The 22,804-nt window shown below is 38.7% G+C and overlaps 1 protein-coding gene across 4 annotated transcripts in view; it reads right to left on the reverse strand.

Moving 5' to 3' along the window:
- Positions 1-22,804, reverse strand: part of l3mbtl3 (L3MBTL histone methyl-lysine binding protein 3) — an 81,358-nt gene that overhangs the window by 23,805 nt on the left and 34,749 nt on the right. For all 4 annotated transcript variants that reach the window (XM_007899247.2, XM_007899246.2, XM_042333280.1 and 1 more), the window contains exons 13-18: positions 21,451-21,536; positions 20,376-20,486; positions 18,883-18,997; positions 13,250-13,352; positions 2,786-2,953; positions 969-1,103 (exon numbers count right to left, since the gene is read on the reverse strand). In XM_007899247.2, coding sequence (XP_007897438.1) covers positions 969-1,103; positions 2,786-2,953; positions 13,250-13,352; positions 18,883-18,997; positions 20,376-20,486; positions 21,451-21,536 — 718 coding nt within the window. The remainder of the gene's footprint in view (positions 1-968; positions 1,104-2,785; positions 2,954-13,249; positions 13,353-18,882; positions 18,998-20,375; positions 20,487-21,450; positions 21,537-22,804) is intronic.

Below are 22,804 nucleotides of genomic sequence, written 5' to 3' on the forward strand. Positions count from 1 at the left end.
TCTTTCGAGGTGACAGAACCGTGAAATACTCACCACTGCAGGTTGTCTCGTCATTTACTGATACAATTTCACTGAAACGAACATTGCAGCCTTTCTCTTGCTGCTATGCTAGGCTCATAAGTTTCAGAAAACACATTTTTCTCCTGCACTCCATGAAAACAGAAAAATCATCCCCTCAATGATGCTATCTGTATGACAGTTGCCACACTTCTAATTATTTAGCAATGTTATTTCTGCCACTGATCTACAGAATGATACGTGTTTACTGATTCTAGGCAATGAGACAGTTGAGGTCATTCACAGACCCAGCTTCCCTGCTGCTAATTTCAATTTGAGCTCAGCTATTGAAGTTATGGATCGCGCAACAGTGACAGATTAATGGAAATTTTCTAGACAAGTGCAATTGCTAGAAAGGCATATTGAATAAAATTAAATTAAAAACTGTAGAGACAATTCTCTAATATTTTGGGTTGCAATGAATGAAGATGGGCAACTCTTGCAGATTTCAAGTCACCATGAGGAACATTGTGTCACACCCTGCATGCAGAAAGTGACATTGGTGACGACCCGATTATCTGGAAGTCAGACAATTTTAAGCGTGGAACGCATAAGCAGTGTGCTAAAAGTACATATTTTTCAGGAAGTGACATTAGCCCCACTTCTTTATACACAGATAGCACATCAGAAGTGACATTGTGCTCTCAATTTCGACTTTGTTATTAAAACCCAATGTTTGTTGTTATGGATCCAAACAGCAATCCAAACAACACATTAATAATGGGGTTCTTCTGTATTTTCCCATTACATCAAGTTGTTTTGTAAATGAGTCAGTCCATTATCGATAAATCATAATCTCAAATAGGCAACCAATATATTTATCTACCTGCACTGAAACAAATGGATTGTCCACGGAGGATATACATTTTAATAGTTATGGATTTTACCCTAAATAACATTACAGCACTGACCTGGGGTACTTTCTTCCTTTACTAACACACATCAGCCTTTTCTTCTGCTGTGGTTCTTCCTCGGACATAGATTCCTCAGCTTGCCTCTTTTCTTCTGTAGGAAGTACTGACATTCGATGATCTGTTGTACATTTTCTGCAGGTCACGATGGTAAATTTATAAATTAAATATTAATCGGAACTATTACATTTTCAAAATTATTATTCAATAGTTATAAGTATCAAGTATTTTTTTTAAAAAGTATGAATAATTTGGACTCCCATTTACAGAAAAATAATAGGACATTATTTGACAGAACCACTTTTAATTTCAACCTGGCAAAGAATACTTAATGCATTAAATCCGTACAGCAATATTTTCACAAATCTCAGTCTAGTGAATATAATATAATTTACATGCTTAGCACAATAAGATCATTATTAGAAAGTGAAGACAAAGCAGCTGACAGATGTCACAACATTCCCTCTCCATCTGAGTAATGAAATAACTGAGTGAGAGGCCAGTTATTCAGAATAATAATCCCTCCAAAACCAAAAACAATAATAAAAATTGGTCATTTTCAATCTACGACTGTTTGTGGGACATTGCTGTGCGCAATTGGCTGCCGCGTTCGCCCACAAATATACAGTCAATTCACTTTACAGTGTGTTCTGTGAAGCGCTTTGGGACGTCCTCCCGACGTGAAAGCGCTATATCAAATGCAAGGATTATTATTATTATTAATAGAATGGCTAATGAAGTGTAAAAGAAGTGCATCAACACCATAATTACGAAGACAGTATAACAATTTCCCAATACTGCATCAAAACAGGAGCACGACCCAAGTTACTTTTCTATTTTGCCAATGCTGTTTCATATTTTCTATCACAGAATACAACAACAACTTGCATTTATATAGTGCCCCTCAGGCAGGGTATTGTCCCAGAGCGCTTGAATATATCACAGGAGAGGATCGAATGAAGGCTTTTTGGGCCATTTGATTTTATCCTTCCAGAATATCCACCCTCCCATTACAGCATCAACCAGTGAGAGCTGCCAGGCTATTTTAAGATGGAATGACATTACAGTTGATCCTGTTTTCATACTGTCCACTTTCCAGCAGGGGTTACTGCATAACAATGAGGAACAAGGTCCTGGACTTCCTGTCCCTCTCCAGAGCCCAGAAGTGCTAAGGCAAGCTGTATAACTCAAACTACTGTCTCAGCTGAGATCAGCCAACAATTGCTGACTCCATCCCAGATACCCTCCCCCTCATCCCCCTTTCCCTCCCCATCTTTAAAGCCTGTCTTACAACCTTTCTTATCAACTACGGTTGCCTTTGTATATCTTTCTCTTCCCCCCCACCCAGCTGGGACTCACAGATTTTCTGTGAAGTGCTTTGAGACATCATTCCTACGTAAAAGGTGCCGTATAAATGTCAAATTACGATTGTTGTTATTGAGCAATTTGAAATGTTTCACAAATATCATGGGGAGCACTGAGCAGTGAAAAAAAATTAACCAAAGCGCAGTTAAAAACGTGGGCGTTGAATTCAGGAAGCAATTTTAAGGAGGTTTTGGAAGAGATTTCCAAAACGGAGGAATTGTGACTAAAGATTTAGTCAACACAGACCAGGATGTGACATCACCTGATTAAATGGATGACTCAACAGACTTCATATGTAAAACAAATACCAACCTCTTCAATATTAATCTGAGAAATAATTCCAATCTATTAATGGTGATGATGCAAAAATGTGTGACAATTAGAAAAATGTCACATCAGACATATGTTCAACAGCAAAAAAAAAATCTAAAGAGCAAATCAGATTTACAGACCCATGAGACGTCATGTTAGAGGAACTAGGTGTTGTTTCTGTTCTATCCGCTTCCAATTTCTTGTTCTTCGGCATACCAGGACTAGACAGTGGCATTTCTCCATTGAGACGATCCTGCATCACAGACTCTCTGTTCAGGTTGATCTCAGAATATGGGCAGCCTATAGCACTGCAAGAAAAGAACACCTCTTACAGTTGGCGAATAATGGTCAACATATTTTCTCATGGTTAACGTCACAGATTTTTTTTTTGCGTTCAGCTTAATCTCTTTTGAGAGATCGTCTCCGAAAGACTGGGTGCACAAGAAAGCTGGAATATTAGGATCCAATTAGAGTCTCGGATATTATGTTATTATATTATTATCCGTGGAGTCCTGTAGCTCAGTGGTTAAAGCACTCGCTTTGCAAGCGAGTGACCTGAGTTCAATTCCAGACAGGGTGAAACCTTGGGCAAGTTTCCTTACTCCACACGCCTAATAATAATCTCTCCAAAACCAAAAACAATAATAAATTGGTCATTTTCAATCTACGATTGTTTGTGGGACATTGCTGTGCGCAATTGGCTGCCGCGTTCGCCCACAAATATACAGTCAATTTACTTTACAGTGTGTTCTGTGAAGCGCTTTGGGACGTCCTCCCGACGTGAAAAGCGCTATATCAAATGCAAGGATTATTATTATTATTATTATTATATTATCAATAGGGATTCTGCCCCCACCCCCGTTCCAGAGGCCAGACATAACTAACAGCTCTTTTTGATCACATTTTTAATCACAGAATAATATCACCAGTCTCATTGACGGTATTTAATGTCTCAGAATTGTCTCAAAGACAAGAGGGTGAACATTTCTTCTTAAGGTTTCCTGCTTGGCCGTGATGTGAAACGAATCAGGGCAGTCTCAATCTAATGGGAGCGGACACAAACAGCCCAGAATTAAACATGCATTAACAAGCTTACTCTGGAATGTCACAAGGATCGATGGCTTGGGAAATGAACAAAATTAACACTGATAGATCGGAAATGCCATTCTGCAGTAGGAGTTGAGATGCGCTGTTGGGACAAGCTTTAATTTGTATCTCTTTATACTACATCTGACCATGCAATGCTTGGTGCTAACCCTGTGTGCTCTATTGGTCTATTCTGCTCTATTCTCCAGTGCTGGCATCCATCACCTTGAGAAACTCAAATGTACAAATGAAATAAAATCAATTACAATGTTATTTTTTTACAAACTAAATGTCTATTAATAGTGTTTAATTATACCACACATTCTGAAGATACCATTTTAATAGTCGAGAAACATTGCGGTTTTCATAAGTACATTCTCTTTCTTAATTAACCCCTTTACTTAATTAATGAACTGGTGGAAAACTGCAACACAAACCCATCTTTTGCTATCAACAGATTTGGGAATAAATACTGTTCCATCAAATGCAAGAATTATTATTCTTAAATGTAGTACTTTACAAAATTAGGTTCACTATAGAGAAATGCAGTCATCAACTCACATGCATACCCTATCAAATTCTTTTTGTAAGACCTTTGCTGCCTCTTCTGGTTCTACAATTCCCTTATTTGAAAATGTAACTACCATATAACTGGATCCGTGAATCCAGGGCATTAACATGCACAAACAACACGAGGGATCCCAGTACAGACTGCGAGTCATCTCACATTAAACCTGTGTGAAAGGCACAGTAAGTACAAGATTTTGTATTCCATATTTCAGTTGCAACAAAATATCATTCTCAGCAATCAGAAACAACAAATAAAGTGCTGAAATATCTGAACTTAAAATAGCATTGAGAAAGTGAACCCAGAACAATACTTTCAGATATGCCAAGGCAGCAGAGAGGGTACAGGTTTGAAGTCACAAAGGGCAATTTCAAGGGAATAAGTTACCAGGAGGATGGCTGACGGCAGGGTGCTGGATTCATTTCAGAAAACAGCTTGAAGGTGTAATGAAAGGACGATAGGATAGGTATTCTGAAGGGAGAAGATCAAATGAATTGAAGCCCTTCTTCATCTGAAGTTCTCTTGTGAACCATGGTGCTGAAGACAGTGGTTACTCTTTTTCTTTCTTAATCAATCCTTATCATTGTCAAATCCACACTGAAACCAGGCCAGCTGAGCCCTTCAATTATTTTGATATGTGAACAGTAAGCTGCAATTTTTTTTTGAAAAGGAGAATTGCAATCTATAAAACTCCAGAAAAATGTAATTATACTACTAAAGAATGATAAAGGTTAAAAACATCCATTAATTATTTTATAGGTTAGCCATATTTTGGGCATATATTTGTTAATGAGTCAAAATCATTCAGGGTCCCTTTCATGTTTCAAATGTATTGCTCACCCTGCAATATATACTGTTTTTTAAAAAACGATATATATGCCTGTGATTTTTGCACTCATTGGAAAGTGAAGGAACACTTTACCATTTCAGGCACCCAATGCCAGCAGCAAGAACATCCCCAGGTCAGGTACTTACATCTGTTTTTAGAATCTAAAGCTGTACCCCACCCCCTTTTCCGGAACCTCCTTTATGCCATTCTACAAGAAAATATAGGCTCCTGCTATTGAGGGAACATCCAGGAAGTGGTTAAGAGCAGCGTGAAAACTTTCCCCCACCGTTTATGGAAAAACCATAGAAATTTACAACACAGAAGAAAGCCATTCGGCCTATTGTGTCTGTGAGAGCTCCTTTAAGAGCAATCATTTCAGTCGTATTTTCCTGCCCTTTCTCCATGAAGATTCATTTTACCACAGGCAGGAAAAGGCCACATATTGAACTGGAGGCACAGGCCTGTGTGCACAGTGCTGTGTATGCTAATACATGGTGTCACCATGCTGCTTGACACAGAATTGTTGTTAACCACAGATGCTTACTTCACAGCAACTGGGCACGGCAGAGAAAGCAGAAATAGTTTAATCCTAAAGGACACAATTTACATGACTATCATTTTTGGTGGCAGAACTGTGCTAATAATCAGGCAAGTATTTGCACTCTATCAAAATGTACTGACACTTTCTTTACTCTTTAGATATTCTAAACGATCAAATGTTTTATGTAAAAGAATTTAAAAAGCATTGTATATTCATGCCACATCACCAGGCGTTTAATTTTCTAAGTTCTGCAAACGTCAATGCCATGCTGTCATTCACCTGTAGTCTGAACCCATTTCTCATGTAGTTTACGCAATAGTAACATGCAGAAATAAGCTCTCGAAAGGGGGACAAATGAGTAAAAAAATCAGCTAGATTTCAAATTCAATTCCCAAATTGTTTTGATCTAAAAGAAGAATATTCTCATAAGGAATAAAAGTACATCATCTAACAGTAAAAATAACTGAGGCCTGTTTATAGTTCTGAAAATGGGACTGAATATACCCGGGGTTGACCTTCAGCATCTTCCATTAGGCTGATAGTTTATAGGTTACTGATTTTAGTTGCTAACAGAAGCACTTCTGGAACTACCTGCAAAGTCAATACAATCAAGAGGAAATAATTTAGATTGTATGAACCTTTCAACCTCCTGTTTAAACAAAGTCTCTAGAATCAAAGGTTTTAGATTACAAGTGCTACTATTTTTCCATCTGTACCATAGTGCCTCAGCATATTTAACATTAATACTTGTGCACGGTGTGAAAATGCATATCTTCGGTTCTCACCACCCCTACGACAGGAAAATCTAGCAGAAGGTTTGGATTACTTTTAAGCTGCACTTTTTAAATACCGTTTTCTAGGCTAGTTTTCTTTTCACATTCACATCAGAAGGAAAAAGCTTCTAACACACAACACAGAAAGTAGTGTCAAACTGGGTGGCATTGGATTGTTTCTTCAGACCAGAAATAACATGGATTTTGGATACCATGGTACAAACCCTGCTATTAAGGCGGTAGTTGAGGTTAACTAAAATCCCAACCAGTCTTAGACCCCAAATGTGATCTGGTTTAGGGCTCCCCCATTCCTGAATCTGGCTCTGATTACTAGGGCCAGATTAAGGGATAATGGGGGCCTTAAAGCAGATCACATCTGTAGAGTTCTCTGAACTACAGATACAAAATATGCAACAATACCTTTTAAAATATTTCCCTGCGCGACTGCATAGTTGCAAATATGTCAACTACATGATCAAAACTTATTACAGTCAGGGATCCGCACACATCAAATTGTGCTCAATAACTTGTGCGAGTTCATTCAATCTATCCTGGATCCTTGTAGACCTGAGACGAGACTTATCTTTGAGAATGAGCATTTCCTTCACAGACTGTTACTAGTAGTGAGAACATACGGACAAGAGCAACTGCCACATTCAAAAATGCTGATTCCACCAAATGATTCTGTTTCATATACTTGACGTCCTCCTGACGTGAAAGGCGCTATACAAATGTAATTTTGTTGTTGTTAAGCATATATTTGATCACCAGTTAGCACTTCTACATCATCATGTCAAATGACCAATGGTACCACCATACATATGAAAGGCCAGCTTTCTGCTTTCTAAAAATTATGACCTGGAACTCGGGCATTTTTTTATACGTGGAAAGCCATCTTATTTGTGCTCAAGCCGACAGGGAACCTGTTTTATAAACAAGCCAATGTTATAAGAGGGCACCTTATAACGGAGTTCTACTTTTTTGAGGCCAGAAGTATATTAGTAGGATGCATGCTTTCAGGAATACTGACAGATAGAATCTCATATGTCCTCCATGGAGGACTTGATGGAGTCCATTGAACATATGGAGTTCAATGCGAGGTCATCGAATATGGACCAAAAAAAAATCAGGAACCATTTTTTCACTCAAAGGGTGGTAGAAATCTGGAATTCTCTCCCCCAAAAGGCCGTGGATGCTGGATCCATCCACACCTTCAAGAATGAGGTTGATATATTTTTGGTAGCTCAAGATATTAAGGGATATGGGGAGAAAGCGGGAAATTGGAATTGAAAGTATTAGTTGAGGTACAGATCAGTCATGATCTAATTAAATAGCGGAACAGAACAGCTCGAATAGCTGAAATGCCTATTCCTGTTCCTATGTCCTCTTAATTTAAGACCAAAAAAAAATAAAGGCTTATAAAAATGTCTAGATTTACTCTATATATACAATAACTTGCACTTATATAGTGCCCTCCATGCAGGGTAGAGTCTCAGGGCACTTAACAGTGGTGGAGCCTGACTTCGAGCCCGGTATGGGGGGTAGGGGGGAGGTGGCCGTAAGCACGGTTGAAGAGGAAGGTTTTCAGGTGGGACTTGAAAAAGGGGAGAGAGAGCACAAGGCAGATAGATTGAGGGGGAGTGTTCCTGTGTTTCAGGGCACGTGGCATTTTAGTGTCCAGAATTGGCAAAGTAACTCTGAAATCAATTTCTCTTCTTAAAAGTGGTTACATATCACACCCATCCTCACCTGGCTCCCTATCACTCAGAGGATACAGTTCAAGATCCTGGTCCTCACTTTCAAAGCCCTCCACAGCCTTGCTCCTTCCTACCTTTGTGATCTCCTAACTCTCTGCCAATCTGTCCACTCAGCTGGCTCCGGCCAGCTTCATGTCCCCCACCTTGCCCACCCCACCATTGGCTGGCGGGCCTTCAGCCACTCTGCCCCCACCCTCTGGAACTCCATCTCACAGTCCCTCCATTTTTCCCCCTCCCTTGCCTATTTCAAGACCCATCTCAAGACCCTCCTCTTCGACCGTGCCTTCCGTCACCCTCCTACCCCTACCACCCCGCCCTCTGTCCCTCCTGATCCCAACCACCAGATTGGGTGTGGGTCCCTTGGGAAAAGCGCTATACAAATGTAATTTGTTGTTGTTACAGAAAAAATGATTTCAAAATTAAGACTGCATTTAAGAATCTACCAAATACTGGATACTCTTTTACTACATAAGTACTACATCAATGGAATAAATCTGGACCTCAGTGGAAATTCTTCCCTCTAAAGGCTTATCAGATTTCAAATAGCAATCAATGAACAAGTGGAAATTAAACCAGCTATTGACAGAATGATATTCCCCGGGGAACATATATATATAGTTTCAGTTCCATCTAGGGATCATCCTCCGTCTGCTGAATGGTACAGAAGCAGGATGCAGTATCTGAGCACTTGAAAACCACAGAAAACATGATAAAATTAATATTATTTTCTTTTCCCATCCACCCACCGTTCTAATCCTATCCTTATTTTTGCTTCACATAATATGAAAACAGGGAAACAATGGAGCTCCCATATTGTGAATTTGTGATGATTACATGAGGAATGGGAGTTGTGAAATACAATTTCCAGTCAATGTGATATGGGAATTTCATTACAGTTTTGTTTGCTTTGGGTTACTGACGGCATTAAATCTGTACACAAACTGCTTAGTCCTCTTTTTACTCTGTAGGTAACCGCAACCATAATTTTCAAATGCCCTCCAATTGTATTCATACTGGAGATTAAACTAAAGTAACAGTAAACAGCCCATCAATCCAGCTGAGTGGAACTGGATTGTGAGATAGCATTTTCTTAGTTATGTTCTCCCTTTCCCCAATAACTACCATACTTAAAAGCAAAATAGATCCCAGAAGACCTGGCTTATTGGCAGGAATTGGAGGGGCAGACGGGTTACTGGAGACAGGATTATTCTTGTTAACTCTGTAAAACAAAGCCCTAATGGGAAGGGGGGGACTTGCCATTGAGACCCGATCTGCTGGTCTCAATGGCAACCCAGTTGGTTTTCACTGGTTAAATTCTACCAGTACCCCAACACACAATCTGGCCCTTGGTCCTCAAGCCTTGGTTCTTGTTAACCTGCAATTTAATTTTAAATGGACTTCACTCTGCATATATCTTAAATTGGGTTGAACTGCAAACTCAGAATCCAATAAGATTTTAAAATTACACTACACTAGTTACAAAACTTGTGGAAGTCCAGTTATTTAGATTTCCCTCCACAAGCTGCAGATCATCTAGAACTCTGCAGCTCGTGTCCTTTCCCGAACCAGGCTCCGTGACCCTATCACCGCCACCCTCACCCGGCTCCACTCGCTCCCCATCCTCCAGAGGATAGAGTTCAAAACCTTCATCCTCGCCTTCAAAGCCCTGCTCCTTCCTACATCTGTAACCTGCTAACGCCATAACAACCTGTCCGCTCCCTCCGTTCAGCAGGCTCCGGCCTTCTCCACTTCCCCTGCCCAGCACACCCATTATTGGCGGTCAGGCCATCAGCCTCTCTGCCCTCAACCTATGGAAGCCAGACCCCTTCTCTTCCTCCCTCCACTGCCTTTTTCAAAGCACCTCTCAAGACCCTCCTCTTCGAAAGCGCCTTCGGCCACTCTCCTACTCCTACCCTCCCTGTCCTCCACCCCTCCTGATCCCCTACTCGGGTTCAAATCCCTGTCCACCGCCTTGGGACGTCATCCCGACATGAAAGATGCTATGCAAATGTAATTTTTTGTTGCTATTTAGGAGAAAATAACAAGTGTAATCCTTCTCCAGTGAAAATTGAATTCTCTCATGAGAGCCAGTCCCAATTAGATATGTGATATTTTCTTCTCATCTTCCCAACCAAGGAAAAGTTAAATAAAGAATAGTGTCATCTCAGGAATAATAACATTTGTTTAAAAACCTGACAAAATGTCAATACATCTTGTGTGAACTTGATACATTAGGGAGAAGAGATACATCAAGTGCCATAGAATATAAATCATCTTCAGAATAATGTGCAATCTTTCTTAGGACTTGTTTTTAGAATTGTTGACTGCCAAAAAGAAAAAAGGAAAACCTTTTGCAATGGGTTTGGAATACAGTACTGTTAAATCTTCATAAAAGCTTGTGGGTTTGGTTATAATTTTCTAATGGTGCATTTTTCCCCTACTTAGACTGTTGTCCAATACACAATACAATGCACAGCAGAGCAATATTTATTTATCTGTAAGTGATGTTGAAGAGTTGTTGTCCAATTCTGTATCAATGTAATTCATTGTTTTTCCTTTCCCACACATAAGCAGATTTTAAAAAAAAGAATTCCCCTGGATGTTTTATTTTTGCTTTAATTCTTTATAAAATGGTTACAAAAACAGTACTCATTAGTCATTTCCCACAGCAACTAACACAACTATTTTGAAAACACTCATAAAAAAGCTAAAGTGCAGTTTTAAATTACTGTGCAACATAAGATGTGCACCCTGACAGAAATGAGGAGATAAAACAGACAGATGGTCTTTCTCACATTTTCTCACAATTGTTTTTATGGACTAAGGATGCATTTCGCTTTTCCTAGTTTTTTACTTCAGGAGGATGTCTCAAGGTGCCTAACAGAATTTATGGTAAAATGTAACGACAGTGTACTTTGAAGGTGAACAATTTGCGCACAACAATGTCCAACAAACAGCCATGAAGTGAATGTTCAACGTTTCTGGGGAATTATTGGCAAGAACACCAGGAGAAACTCCCTTTTCTATTCAAATTCTTCTCAAGTGGATGCTACAGTGCTCCAATTTAAAAAAATACTGACCCGTTAGCAATAAAAATAACAAAAAAATAGCGGAATTCAGGACTTAAAGCAGGGTTTTTTACACATCAGCTGAAAGAATGCATGCTCTGAAGAATTATAAATACAATTAGTGGTGTAAAAAGAAGTCCACATTTTCAGCTTTGAGACCTTGTTAAGCATGTGCCAGCAAAATCTCAAAGATATGCTTGCAATATCAGTCAGCAAGGGATGTGCAATTACATCTGGAGAAGGGTGGGACTAGCTCTGGGTAAAACAAATGGAAACAAATCCCAACAAATATGATAATAATCCTTGCATTGATAAAACATTTTATGTTGTCAAGACACCTCAAAGAGCTTCACAGGATTTTGCTGCAAAGTGTAGGCAAGCTGCCTTGGCTTTTTGAATAATGCTATGGAATGTTTAACGTCCACCTGAACAAGCGGACAACGACCTCGGTTTAACATCGCTGACAATGCAGCATAACCCCAGCACTACACTGGAGAGTCAGCCTAATCCATGAGCTCAAACGCCCAATGTGGGGCTTGAATCCATAACCTTCTGCCTTCAAGGTAAAATAGAACATGTCAGCATTCTCCAGAAAGCTGACAGTCCAAGTTCGGTAACTTTCAAAGAGTTACTTTCGGAAAATGTACTTGGGAGTAGGTATTGAAGCTAACATGGCAGAAGGAGAGAGATTTTAGGTGTTAGAAAAAAATCCATCATTCCGTCAAATATGTTTGAGGCAAGCTCTTTAGTAATTTATGTTCCCTCCGAAGAAACATGATTGTTATTGTAGGTGAGAACGTTTTCAATGTCAAGCACTTATTACGTACACTAGATCAGATCTGCACACAGATTTTGGTGGCCTCCAGACCTGAGTTGTTGGTATTTGGTACAAATCAATCCTTTGCTGCTTGGCTGCCTTTTTTTACTACACTAACACAGCCTCGATAATAGGCTTCCCTTTTGCAGTATGCTTTCACAGACACTTCCTTATTCACTTGCCTCAAACATATTGTGTATCAGCCTGGCTCATTTGGTAGCCCTCTCACCATTGAATCAGAAAGTGCGAGTTCAAGCCCCAAGTTGAAATTTGGAACTCATATACTCTAAGCTGAAGTACTGGGGGTGTGCTGCATTGTCGGAAATGCCGCCCTTCTGATAAGACGTTAAATCGAGAACCCATTTCATTTGCCCATTCAGGTGGAAGTTAAAGTATTATTGAAAAAAAATTCTTTCAGTATTTTGGACAATAATCACACAAACAGAAATTGACAATTGACTTCATGGCTGTTTGTGGGATATTGCTATGTGCAAATTGGCGCTGAGACTACTTGCACGAGACACTATATAAATGCAAGTTGTTACTGTTGTTGAAGGACACCACATAGAAAGTGGATAACTGTTTTTTGATCAGCTGAGTGCTTAACACATACAGAAACCATGCTTAAGAGTCTACAAACCAAACACAGTTCCACGCATCTCACCCCCACATGGAAATTCCTGCGTACTGGAATGTGCACTCTCTATAGATAAATAAAGTATTTTTATTTTTTTAAAAATATTTTAAAGTATTTTAAACCATAAAATAGGAATCCTAACATTTGATATAACACCTTGTCATGTTGAAACAATTTTAAGCACTTCATAAAGTGTTCTGTAAAGTGTAGTGACTTTGTATTTGAATAAATTTGTATTGAGAATGTAACAGACAATTTGCATACAGCAATTTCCCCCAAAAAGCCAAAAAACAAATGACCAATTTGTTATGGGGGAGAGGGGGTGGGGGTGGGGGCTGGGTGATTGGCCAGGCAGACAGGACCTGAAGGACCGACTACAGTATAGCGCTCACCTAACACTGCATTGGAGCATCAAACTGAGTTTCCTCCAGTCTTCATATCCATTAATTGAAAACAAAAAAAGGTTGCAAAATGATATTGAGGGAAAAAATATTTTGAGGCTTTATTCAAGATACTTTATTCTTTTACCTGTGGTGGCCTGAGTGTTTCACTCCCTTTATGTGACCAATCCCTTTACATCCTGGAGTCGGGCATCCTCCCTGTTCTGAAGCATCCACCAGCTCCAATGGACCTATTGGCACCAAAGTTAAATATTAGAGCTGAAATGCTGAAACAGATTTAATTGAGTAACTTATGCAACTAACAAAATAATAATCCTTGCCTACCACATTGTCGAGATGCCTCAAAGTGCTTCGCAGGATATATAGTTATTTGATTTTAAATCAAGACCAACTAAGTACTTATTGGGTTCAGTTATCAAATAATAATAATCCTTGCAATTGGTATAGCATGTAATGTGACTGTGTATATTTTGTGGGCAACAGATGATATGGATATGAGCGATATTAAGTAAGGTTAGCTATATAAGGTTTGCCCTCCTTCAACATAAAGTGTAATTTATGATGCTTGTATGATTCAATATACAGTTATCTATAACAGGAGCAAAATTGGAACAGCATCCCTTTGAATTTGTTTCTATTCTGTTGGGAGCAAAGCAGTTCCATTCGCACCAGCATAGCACAGTTATGTGGAGCAAGAAGACTGATTTACATTTCCTGTTCCACATCCAAAGCATCTTGCCTACAAAACATAAACATTTGAATTCAGTATCTATGCACTTTAGTTCATGAGCAGTATTGGGAATTTCTATGATTTTTTATCGAGACCAACAAGGAACTTTCCAGTACGTATGGGTTCAGTTATCCAATAATAATAATCCTTGCATTTGTTATGGCATCTTATCATTGAAACATCTTAACATGGTTCACAAGATTTACTGTAAACTGTACTGATTGTGTATTTGTAGGCAAACATTATCCCTGTGAAGCAAATCAAGATTAATTTGTGAAAACAGAATTATTTTACATACTGGCCCAGGAAGGAGAATGAGCTTTAGTGTTTCCTGATGAATCACATTGTGAGAACATTCATGTTGCTTCTCAAATAAATGTTTTAGATACACTAACCAACCATAAAGCCACAAAATAATAATAATAATCCTTGCATTTGATATTGTGCCTTTTCATGTCATTGACACATCTCAAAGCGCTTCATAGAATATACTGTGGAGTGACTGTATTTTGTGGGCAGCATCTGAAACAAACCATCACAATTATTTTTTCTCTTGCCTGCCACCAGCACATGTTTTATCCAACCCGCCACATTGGATTTAGCTGAAGAGATTTAGCTGAACACTCAGTGAAGGTTCTCAGAGCTCAGCAATGCCAATTGGTAATTGGGGAGTGGAAGCAAAATAGAAAGCATCTTCCTGGAAAACACAGTTCCTCAGGTGTTGAGTCTCTCTGTTCCAGGCTTGCAGCTCTAATATTGCTTTGGGGAACAGCTCCAAAGTGACTGTTTTTGACTGGTCTTTTCCCCTTCATAGAGAGGAAGTTCCCTGACATATCTTCTTCTCAACTCAGATTATTACCTAGCTGGTCAAGTGTGTCAATTTAGGCTTGTTTTACCCTACTGAATTTACTCTGAACTCCAGTTTCCCTTAAAGTCCATTTGCATTTTGGATAAATCTTGTTCGTCAGTGGAACCAGCGCTGATAATAACCAATATTTATGGCTTGTGAGACTGAGGCCTAGAACCTTTCCAAATGCCAACTCTGAGTTTTGTAAACCATGCTGAATGTACTGGCATCGGCTGCAGAGAGTGAGCTGTCGGAATGATTGTGGCTAGGTATCAGTCAGTGTGTCTGATCCCACGGCTAGCACTGGTGACGACACTGCAGTCAATTCAGTGATTTTTTGATATGTGCCAATTTGTGTTGAAAATACTCTTGAACCCTTTGGTAAAAAAGTCTTGAAAGGCAAGGCTGCTGGCATGAGGAATTGAATAATGGCATCCTATGCGGTATTCTCATACGGTAATTTTGTTGTGAGTATTAAACCCCGGTGTCTGCCCTGGACCACACCGTGCATTGTTGGAAATCATATAACATCAATATACGATTTTTGGGAAAGGAGGCACAGGAAGATGTAGATGGATGTTGAAATGGGTTTGTTAGCGAGCAACTCAATTAAGCTAAGCCAACTGGTTTTCTCTTCATCTCTTGTGAAGAAGGTTACTTGGACTTCCTACTCTAAACCAATTGAGTCCTCGCCCAGATTCACCCGAAAAAAAAAGGGAGCTTCATGCTTCATCTTTCCAGACCCCAAGTGTACCTTCTTATTTTGTTCATTTTTCATTTCAAACATCTCTCACCTATCTATTCCAACAGGAAGGATCAACACTTGTCAGATGATTGAGCTCATAAAGTGCTTTTCAATAAAAGTTCCTATACAATATGTGTCAAGGTTTATTTGCACCTATATTGAATATAAAATACTTTTGTTGTTAGCCGTTGCTCATGATTGATGGAATTATCGATTTTTACGAAACAGCATAAATACTGAGCACGGCAGAATTATAATTATTTATCACTTCGCGATCAACCTGCTGGTTCTCAGTGCAAATCAGAAGGATCAATGTTTTCTGACCCAAATGCTTCTGATCTTTATGAATGAGCATCGTCAATGTTTCTGATATAGCAGCTTGCCCTGGTGACAATGTTGCAGTTAAATCAATAATTTTTGATAGTGGGTTTGCCGTGTCCTGTCCTTCGGATGAGATATTGAACCAAGGTCCCATTTGCCTGTTCATGCAGACAAATGATACCATAGCACTATTCGATAAGAGATAAAGGTTTTTCCTGATATCCCGGCCAACAATTCTCCATGAAGTCATTCACTTCATGGCTGTTTCTGTGAAGTACTTTGAGTGAAGCTTTTCATCATATTATCAAAACTGTAATGTGTAGTTATTGTGTATTTTCAGCAAATGTGACAACTAATTTGCACACAGCATTGTCAGCAACAACAACTTGCATTTATATAGCTCCCTTCACATTGGATAGTGTTTCAGAGGGATACAATGTCCCACAAACAATCATGAAATTAATGAACAATTTAATCTGGAGGATTGTGGTCCAGGCCACTGGGAAAACGCCCATTTCTTTCCAAATAGTGCCATGGGAACTTTATCATCCATCTGAACAGGCAGACAAGGCCTCAGTTTAACATTTCACCCAAAGTGCAGCACCTCCAATGATGCCATGCACCCCTAGCATGGGCTTGAACCCACAATCTTCTGATTCAGAGGAGAGATTGCTACCAAGGTCAGCCTCACACTCGACTCGTATATACTAATTATAGAATGACTAGTGATAACACTTTCTATGTGGTCTGTACTATACTATAAGACTACCAATCTATTTGCATTGATACAAACAACAGCTTGCGTTTCACTCAAGTATTGTAAGATTGAAAAGGACCAAATGTTATTTTAAGACTTGCAACCTGCTTACTGCTAACGGGCATTTTCTGTGAACCAAAGATGCTGCATTTACCCTGTGTACCAGGGGATACAGCACTGATTTGCCTGTTAGCATCTATTATTCAAAGCTCTCCATCAGGCATTGCAATGCAACATTCCTATCTAATTTACTGCGGGCAAGTCATTTATTTTTGTTTACGTATTCCTAATTTCTGATTCTCAAATTATTCAATTTATTAACAATTACACCAATCAGGCAAAGTATAATATTAACACATGCCTTTGCACTTCATTTGGGTTTTTCAATCGAAATAATACAATACCAGTTGTAAAAACAATCGAACGTACTTGGATTAAAATGGGGCTCAGTTGTGCTGCACAACACAACACTGACTCATGAATGTCACAGAGTGGTATGACGATGTATTTACACCTGTAGTTCCTTACATGCCAATGTCCCTGATAATCAATTGTATTATTAGGAAAAANCAGTGAGTGAAGATGACAAGTGAGTGAGAAAACAAACCAACAGATGGATTACCCCAGGCTGTCTCGAGAGCTGAAGAGCAGATGCATGTTGCCCACCCACTTTCTTGTATTAAGGAATTAAGGATAGCATAGAGAAAGAGGATGAATAACACTGGAAAAATATACCAAATGTAAAAGAGATGCTCAACATAAATTTACATGCTAGATATAACAGATCAAGCCAATACATTTTATGCTGGGTTTCAACTTTATATTTTTAAATCATATACACCGTCAATCTTTGATCAGGCATTTATACTGCAGAGTTTCCAATGGTTTCGATGTAGCTATCACGTCAAACCAGCATCAACAAACTAAAAGTTTTATGAGGACCCTAGGAGTTTTGACAAGCATTGCAAAACATCAAGGAGACAGTCTCAAAATGCATGAGCTTCTCACCAACTGCAGTACACCTCCAGTCATTGAAAGAAAGTTGTCAGACAATTCCCATGACTTCCCATAACCTCTTGCTGTGCGCAATTGGCTGCCACGTTCGCCCACAAATATCCAGTCAATTCACTTTACAGTATATTCTGTGAAGCGCTTTGGGACGTCTAGAAGAGGTGAAAAGCGCTATATCAAATGCAAGGATTATTATTATTATTACTGTTAAAGATTTTTAACAGTAGTAAATAGTAAACAATTCTTTTACATTGAATAGTAAGATAACCTTCATTTATGGGCAAGTTATATAATACTTTATGTGCATGTATGCAGACTCTACTTTATTTACATTTCCCAGTGCAACAGACAACAATACAGAGACCACAGTATAACTGGGCTGCCAATAGCATTGCTCTGTTAGACAAGCTGTCTGGTGGCTATAATACAATTAAAGCATAAGGAATGATTATGACAAGCTAAGGGCAATATTAAGCATAAAACATAAAAGAAGACGTCGACAATATTATCTGATGATAGTAATTCCGAAGTATTATATTGTTCAAGATGCTAACTATTTATATATTATATGTGACAAGATGCAGATATTCTTAATTGTCTGGGGATACATCTCAACAAAATGTATAAGGGATATTATACGATTGACAAAGGATTACCACTTGCAATAATCCGATTCACCAGTACAGATGATATCAACAGAAACTCCAAATTGGATTATTGCAAGTAATCGTCTACCAGACATCTAGGATTTCTAATGCCATTATGAAGTTATTTTTTGTTTAACTACTGCTGCTACCTGTTTGTTTAAAAAAAGCTACCAGTCAAACTCATGTCATTGGATCATATTAGATTATTTTTAGAAGAATTCTTCATTCTCTATATCATATCTCATTTCAAATAAATGAGATTTGATTCAGTGTCTTGCTGTCAGAGAATGTAGAAAAAAATTGAATTCCCACCAAATTCTGATTAAAGAAAGTCAATTTTTAAGAAATGTCCATCAAAATAAATGGTGCAAAATAACGTGTAGCAGAAGTAGCAAATTCAAAGAGAGAGCATCACTAGTTTATAAAGCATTAATTCAGTAACCATTTATTCATACACATCAATTTATCCTGCCTCATTTCAGACAAGCAATAGACCAGCTTTTTTATAGCAAGAAATAAACAAAAATAATAAAAGGAATTTGGTGAGTTTTCATTTACAATCACACTCGTAGATTACATTAAAAAGCATCACTTGCACATGACATCACCATGTGGATAATGAGACACAGCTCTCGCCCCTCACAAACAACCTTTCCTTGAGACAAAGGAGCTTTCTGGAATATATGAATAGCTTCAACTTACTGATGGGCGGCTGGAGAGGGTGTCCAATTTTAGCACACCACCCTGCGGGGTGGATGTCAGGGCTGTCAGCATCAATCCAGTAATCATAATCATGGTTCCAGCCATCAAAATGTACCTGAAGAGCAGGGTAATAAAACCATATTGTGTCAAACAATAAAACTCGGTTTTGCAGTTTGTATAAAATGTTTTCCAAAAGTAGGAAGGCAAGATGTGTTTTTAAACATTTCAAATAATTCTCAATTACTTACTGGCACTTTAACTGAATTTAAATATTGATTCAAAGCTCAATTGACTATGAATTCTTAGCAAAGGCAGAATTTTTCACCCCCTCCCCTATAATATAAATGACCTCACACCATTTGAATTTGTACTGTATAGGTAATTCTAGTGAACTGAGACATATTGTAGCGCTCAAAAAGACTGGGCTTATGTCTAAAGAATGGGTAATGCTGCATCTTTCTACTTCCGAAATTAATGGACAAATTTCTCCATTCTCAGCTAGCTGGAGGCTGTTATGTGAAATAAGTTACAACTGAGTTTTAGACATCAAGTCCTGGAAGAGCTTCCTCTTCCTTCAACCAAATGTTAACAAAACCAAACTGTTGCTATAGCCTCTTCATCTCTGGCGCAAACTGTATTAAGCTCCCCTGCTGCTCACGTCAGCAAACAGAACCAGTGTGCAATCTCAGCCTTTGTTCTGGTTCAGGTCTGATCTGATCCTTGACCAAATTTTCTTTTCTCCACCTCTGCAACACTGCCCGCTTCAGTCTCTACCTCAACCCAATGAAGCCCAAATCCTCATTCACAACTTAACTCCAGACCAGATTTCTCCAATATCCTCCTAACTGGTCTTCCCAGTTCAACCTTCCACAAGATACAGATCATCCAGAACTCCACTATCCTTTCCCACACTGGCTCCATTAGTCTATCACCCTCATCACTGCCAGCCTCACTAGTTCCCTATTCTCCAGCGCACTGACTTTAAGACCTTGCTCTAACTTTCAAATGCTTCTATGATTTATCTCTGTGTTCTCCTGCAGTCCCATTCCATCACTCAGGTGTAGAAGGAGGGCTTTCATAATGTAACTAACCTAGGATGCGCTAGATTAGTTAGACTAGAATAAATCAGGGTCCATAGCATGCACACAATGATGCCAGTTGCAGTGCCCCAATTTTAATAATCTGAATACTAATATTAATTACATTTGAGTCTGCTCCTCATCATGTTACAACATTTCAAAGCGCTCCACAGGGTTTTTCTATGAAATGCAGTGACTGCATTTTGTAGGTTAATGTGGCAGCAAGTTGCTCACAGAGATGTCCCACAAACAGTCTTCTGTAGACCTCAAAGCAATAGTTTAACCCAGTACAGACCACGAATTGAAGGCTAAGAATCGCATCACCGTTTTTTAATTCACACCCACATACAAAGCCAGCAACATTGCCTGAGCTACATTACAATCATAACCATATTTTGTATAGATTCAACTCACCTTTATTCTATGATCATCAACGTCTAGAATTGTTGCAACTCTGATGAGCATTGGATTTCGTTTATCAACAACCTCAAACTTCATATTGGGTTGAAATCCATGAGGAGGTCGCTGAACAATGCACAAACAGGATAATTGATTTTAGACTGAACATACTACCATAACACTAATGTGTAGGTCACACATATCTCAATCAGGTTTTTATAATATCCCAAACTTGGTTTACAATTCAGAATCTTCTATCCTCCTGAAGGGGGAATGGGGGGGGGGGCAGGAACTCCTTGGAGATGAACTGGTTCCGTAGTGATGTGTTGGCAATGGAATGTCGAAATTGAGTTCACCCTTTGTGATGGTCTTGGTAATTCAGATAGAGCATTACTGATGACAGACCAGTCAGCTCATTGGCATGACTTGGAGGGACAGATTGGTTATCATGAGCAAGGAATCGTCCTACTCAGCTCCTGTAAATCCTGCAAGCCAAAGCCCTAATTAGAAGGATAGTCGTAGCTGGACAAGGAGTGGTCAGATGGTGCTTCTAAAGGCAACCTACATGGTTTTAGCTGGTTACACTCCAGCAGTATCCCAATGCACATTCTGGGATCTGCAAGCCTCGTCTCTTGCCAGCCTACACCTAAAACTCTCAGAAAATAGATAAACAGGGTGCGTCCCTCCAGGAAAGAGTGCGCATTCCATTCCAGACACGGAAATTTTCATACATAGGTGGCTTACATAGTGGTACTGACAGTCTACTTTGGATACCCTCTGTGTGATGATGAGTTTTTGTATTTGACAAGACACCTGGCTGACCAAAAAAAAATTCAGAACTAGAAATAAAATATAAAATATGGTATAAAATATGAATTAAGAAAAGTCAAATTCACTGCCTTATTAAAAAAAATGGAATCAGTCTTGGTTGAAGAATTGCAAGATTTGTTTAGAAAAAATGTTTCTTTTGAAAATAAACTGAAGACAAAAGAACTATCATTTGAAAGATGTTGAAGTGCTACAATGCAAAAAGATTGAAATTGAATAACAATTTTAAACAAGACGAGCGGTTTGTTGAGGAGTTACTTACCGATTTAAATGCTCGTGCAGGAGCAGGCAGAGAGCTGGTTTCCTCTAAATATTTGTCCCATGAAAATCTTTTAGGATCATGATAACCTATTAGAAATATAGATGTGAACCCAAAGCTAATTCTCTCAGTTTCAGTGCAACAATTAAAGGCCTATATTACATTGAATTGCAGAATACTAAAAATGCCCCCTGGCATGTCCTAAAAATGTCCTGAGTGACTTCCTGTATCTCTCAATTAATCTCTTCATTAAATAGTTTTCTAATTCCCTCTTGAATCTGCTGGCACAATCTGCTTCCATCATTTCCTTGGATAACAATTCCGCATATTCACCACTCTCTGCCTAAATAATTACACCATAACAGAGTTCTTGCATTGCAAATATGTTTACAGGATGTTGCTGGATTTAATAATTCAATATTTTATGATTGATCATCATGTGCTGAGGTATTTAATCAAAATATGATTTTCACATGTTGTACAAAATCCCCAATGCATGAAATTTACAGGAAGAGTGGCAAATGTATGGATGTTAAAACAATTGATGAAGTTCTGGGGAAAATTGTGACTAATATAGTTGGCTGTATATACTATTACAAATGGTATCAGCAGCATTAAACCAAAGTCTCCTTTGGAGTAATTTAACATATGTTAATTTTGTATTACTGTAGCGTGCAAATAACAGCAAGATATGTTAATACAGTAGCAAAATGACCAAATCTGCTCCAGAACTGTTAATGTTTCTTCAGTATACTTTAGATATAAACAAAGTCTTATTCTAAGAATAAAAAGCTTTTATTTGATAACACGTCTCATCACGCCAAAATGCTCAAAGAGCTTGGTACAACAAGTTACTTCAAAGTGCAATTATTACTAATATGTCAGCAAACATGCCAGTCAAACTGCACCAGCAATGTGCCACAGACATGAAATGAGCAATTTAGTTGTTTCTTTGAATTTCAATGGAGGAAGAATATTGTCCAAGAACCTCAGAAAAATCTTTTCCTTTTCACAATAGTGTTATGGAATCTTTAATGTTCATCTGGACAGGGAAACAGGTTCATGATATAAAATCTCACCCAAAGGATGACATCTCCGTTAATGCAGGAATCCCTCAGAACTACCCTTAAATATCAGCCTAAAGTAGGGTACAACCTTCTAATCAGGACCAACTGAGCAAAATCAATACACATAAAGTGGTGCAATGAAAACAATCTAATTCTGGTGGAGATCAACAGAAAATGAATTTGATCTTCAAAACCTTGATTTCAAACTAATTTCAACTATCCTTGGGAGGGGGCGGGGGGAAATAGGGTCTTCTTGGAGTAGAACTCAACTGACTCAAAGGTGACATGTT

This window comes from Callorhinchus milii, unplaced genomic scaffold (assembly GCF_018977255.1).
Source record: "Callorhinchus milii isolate IMCB2004 unplaced genomic scaffold, IMCB_Cmil_1.0 Scaffold3, whole genome shotgun sequence".
Lineage (NCBI taxonomy): Eukaryota > Metazoa > Chordata > Chondrichthyes > Chimaeriformes > Callorhinchidae > Callorhinchus > Callorhinchus milii.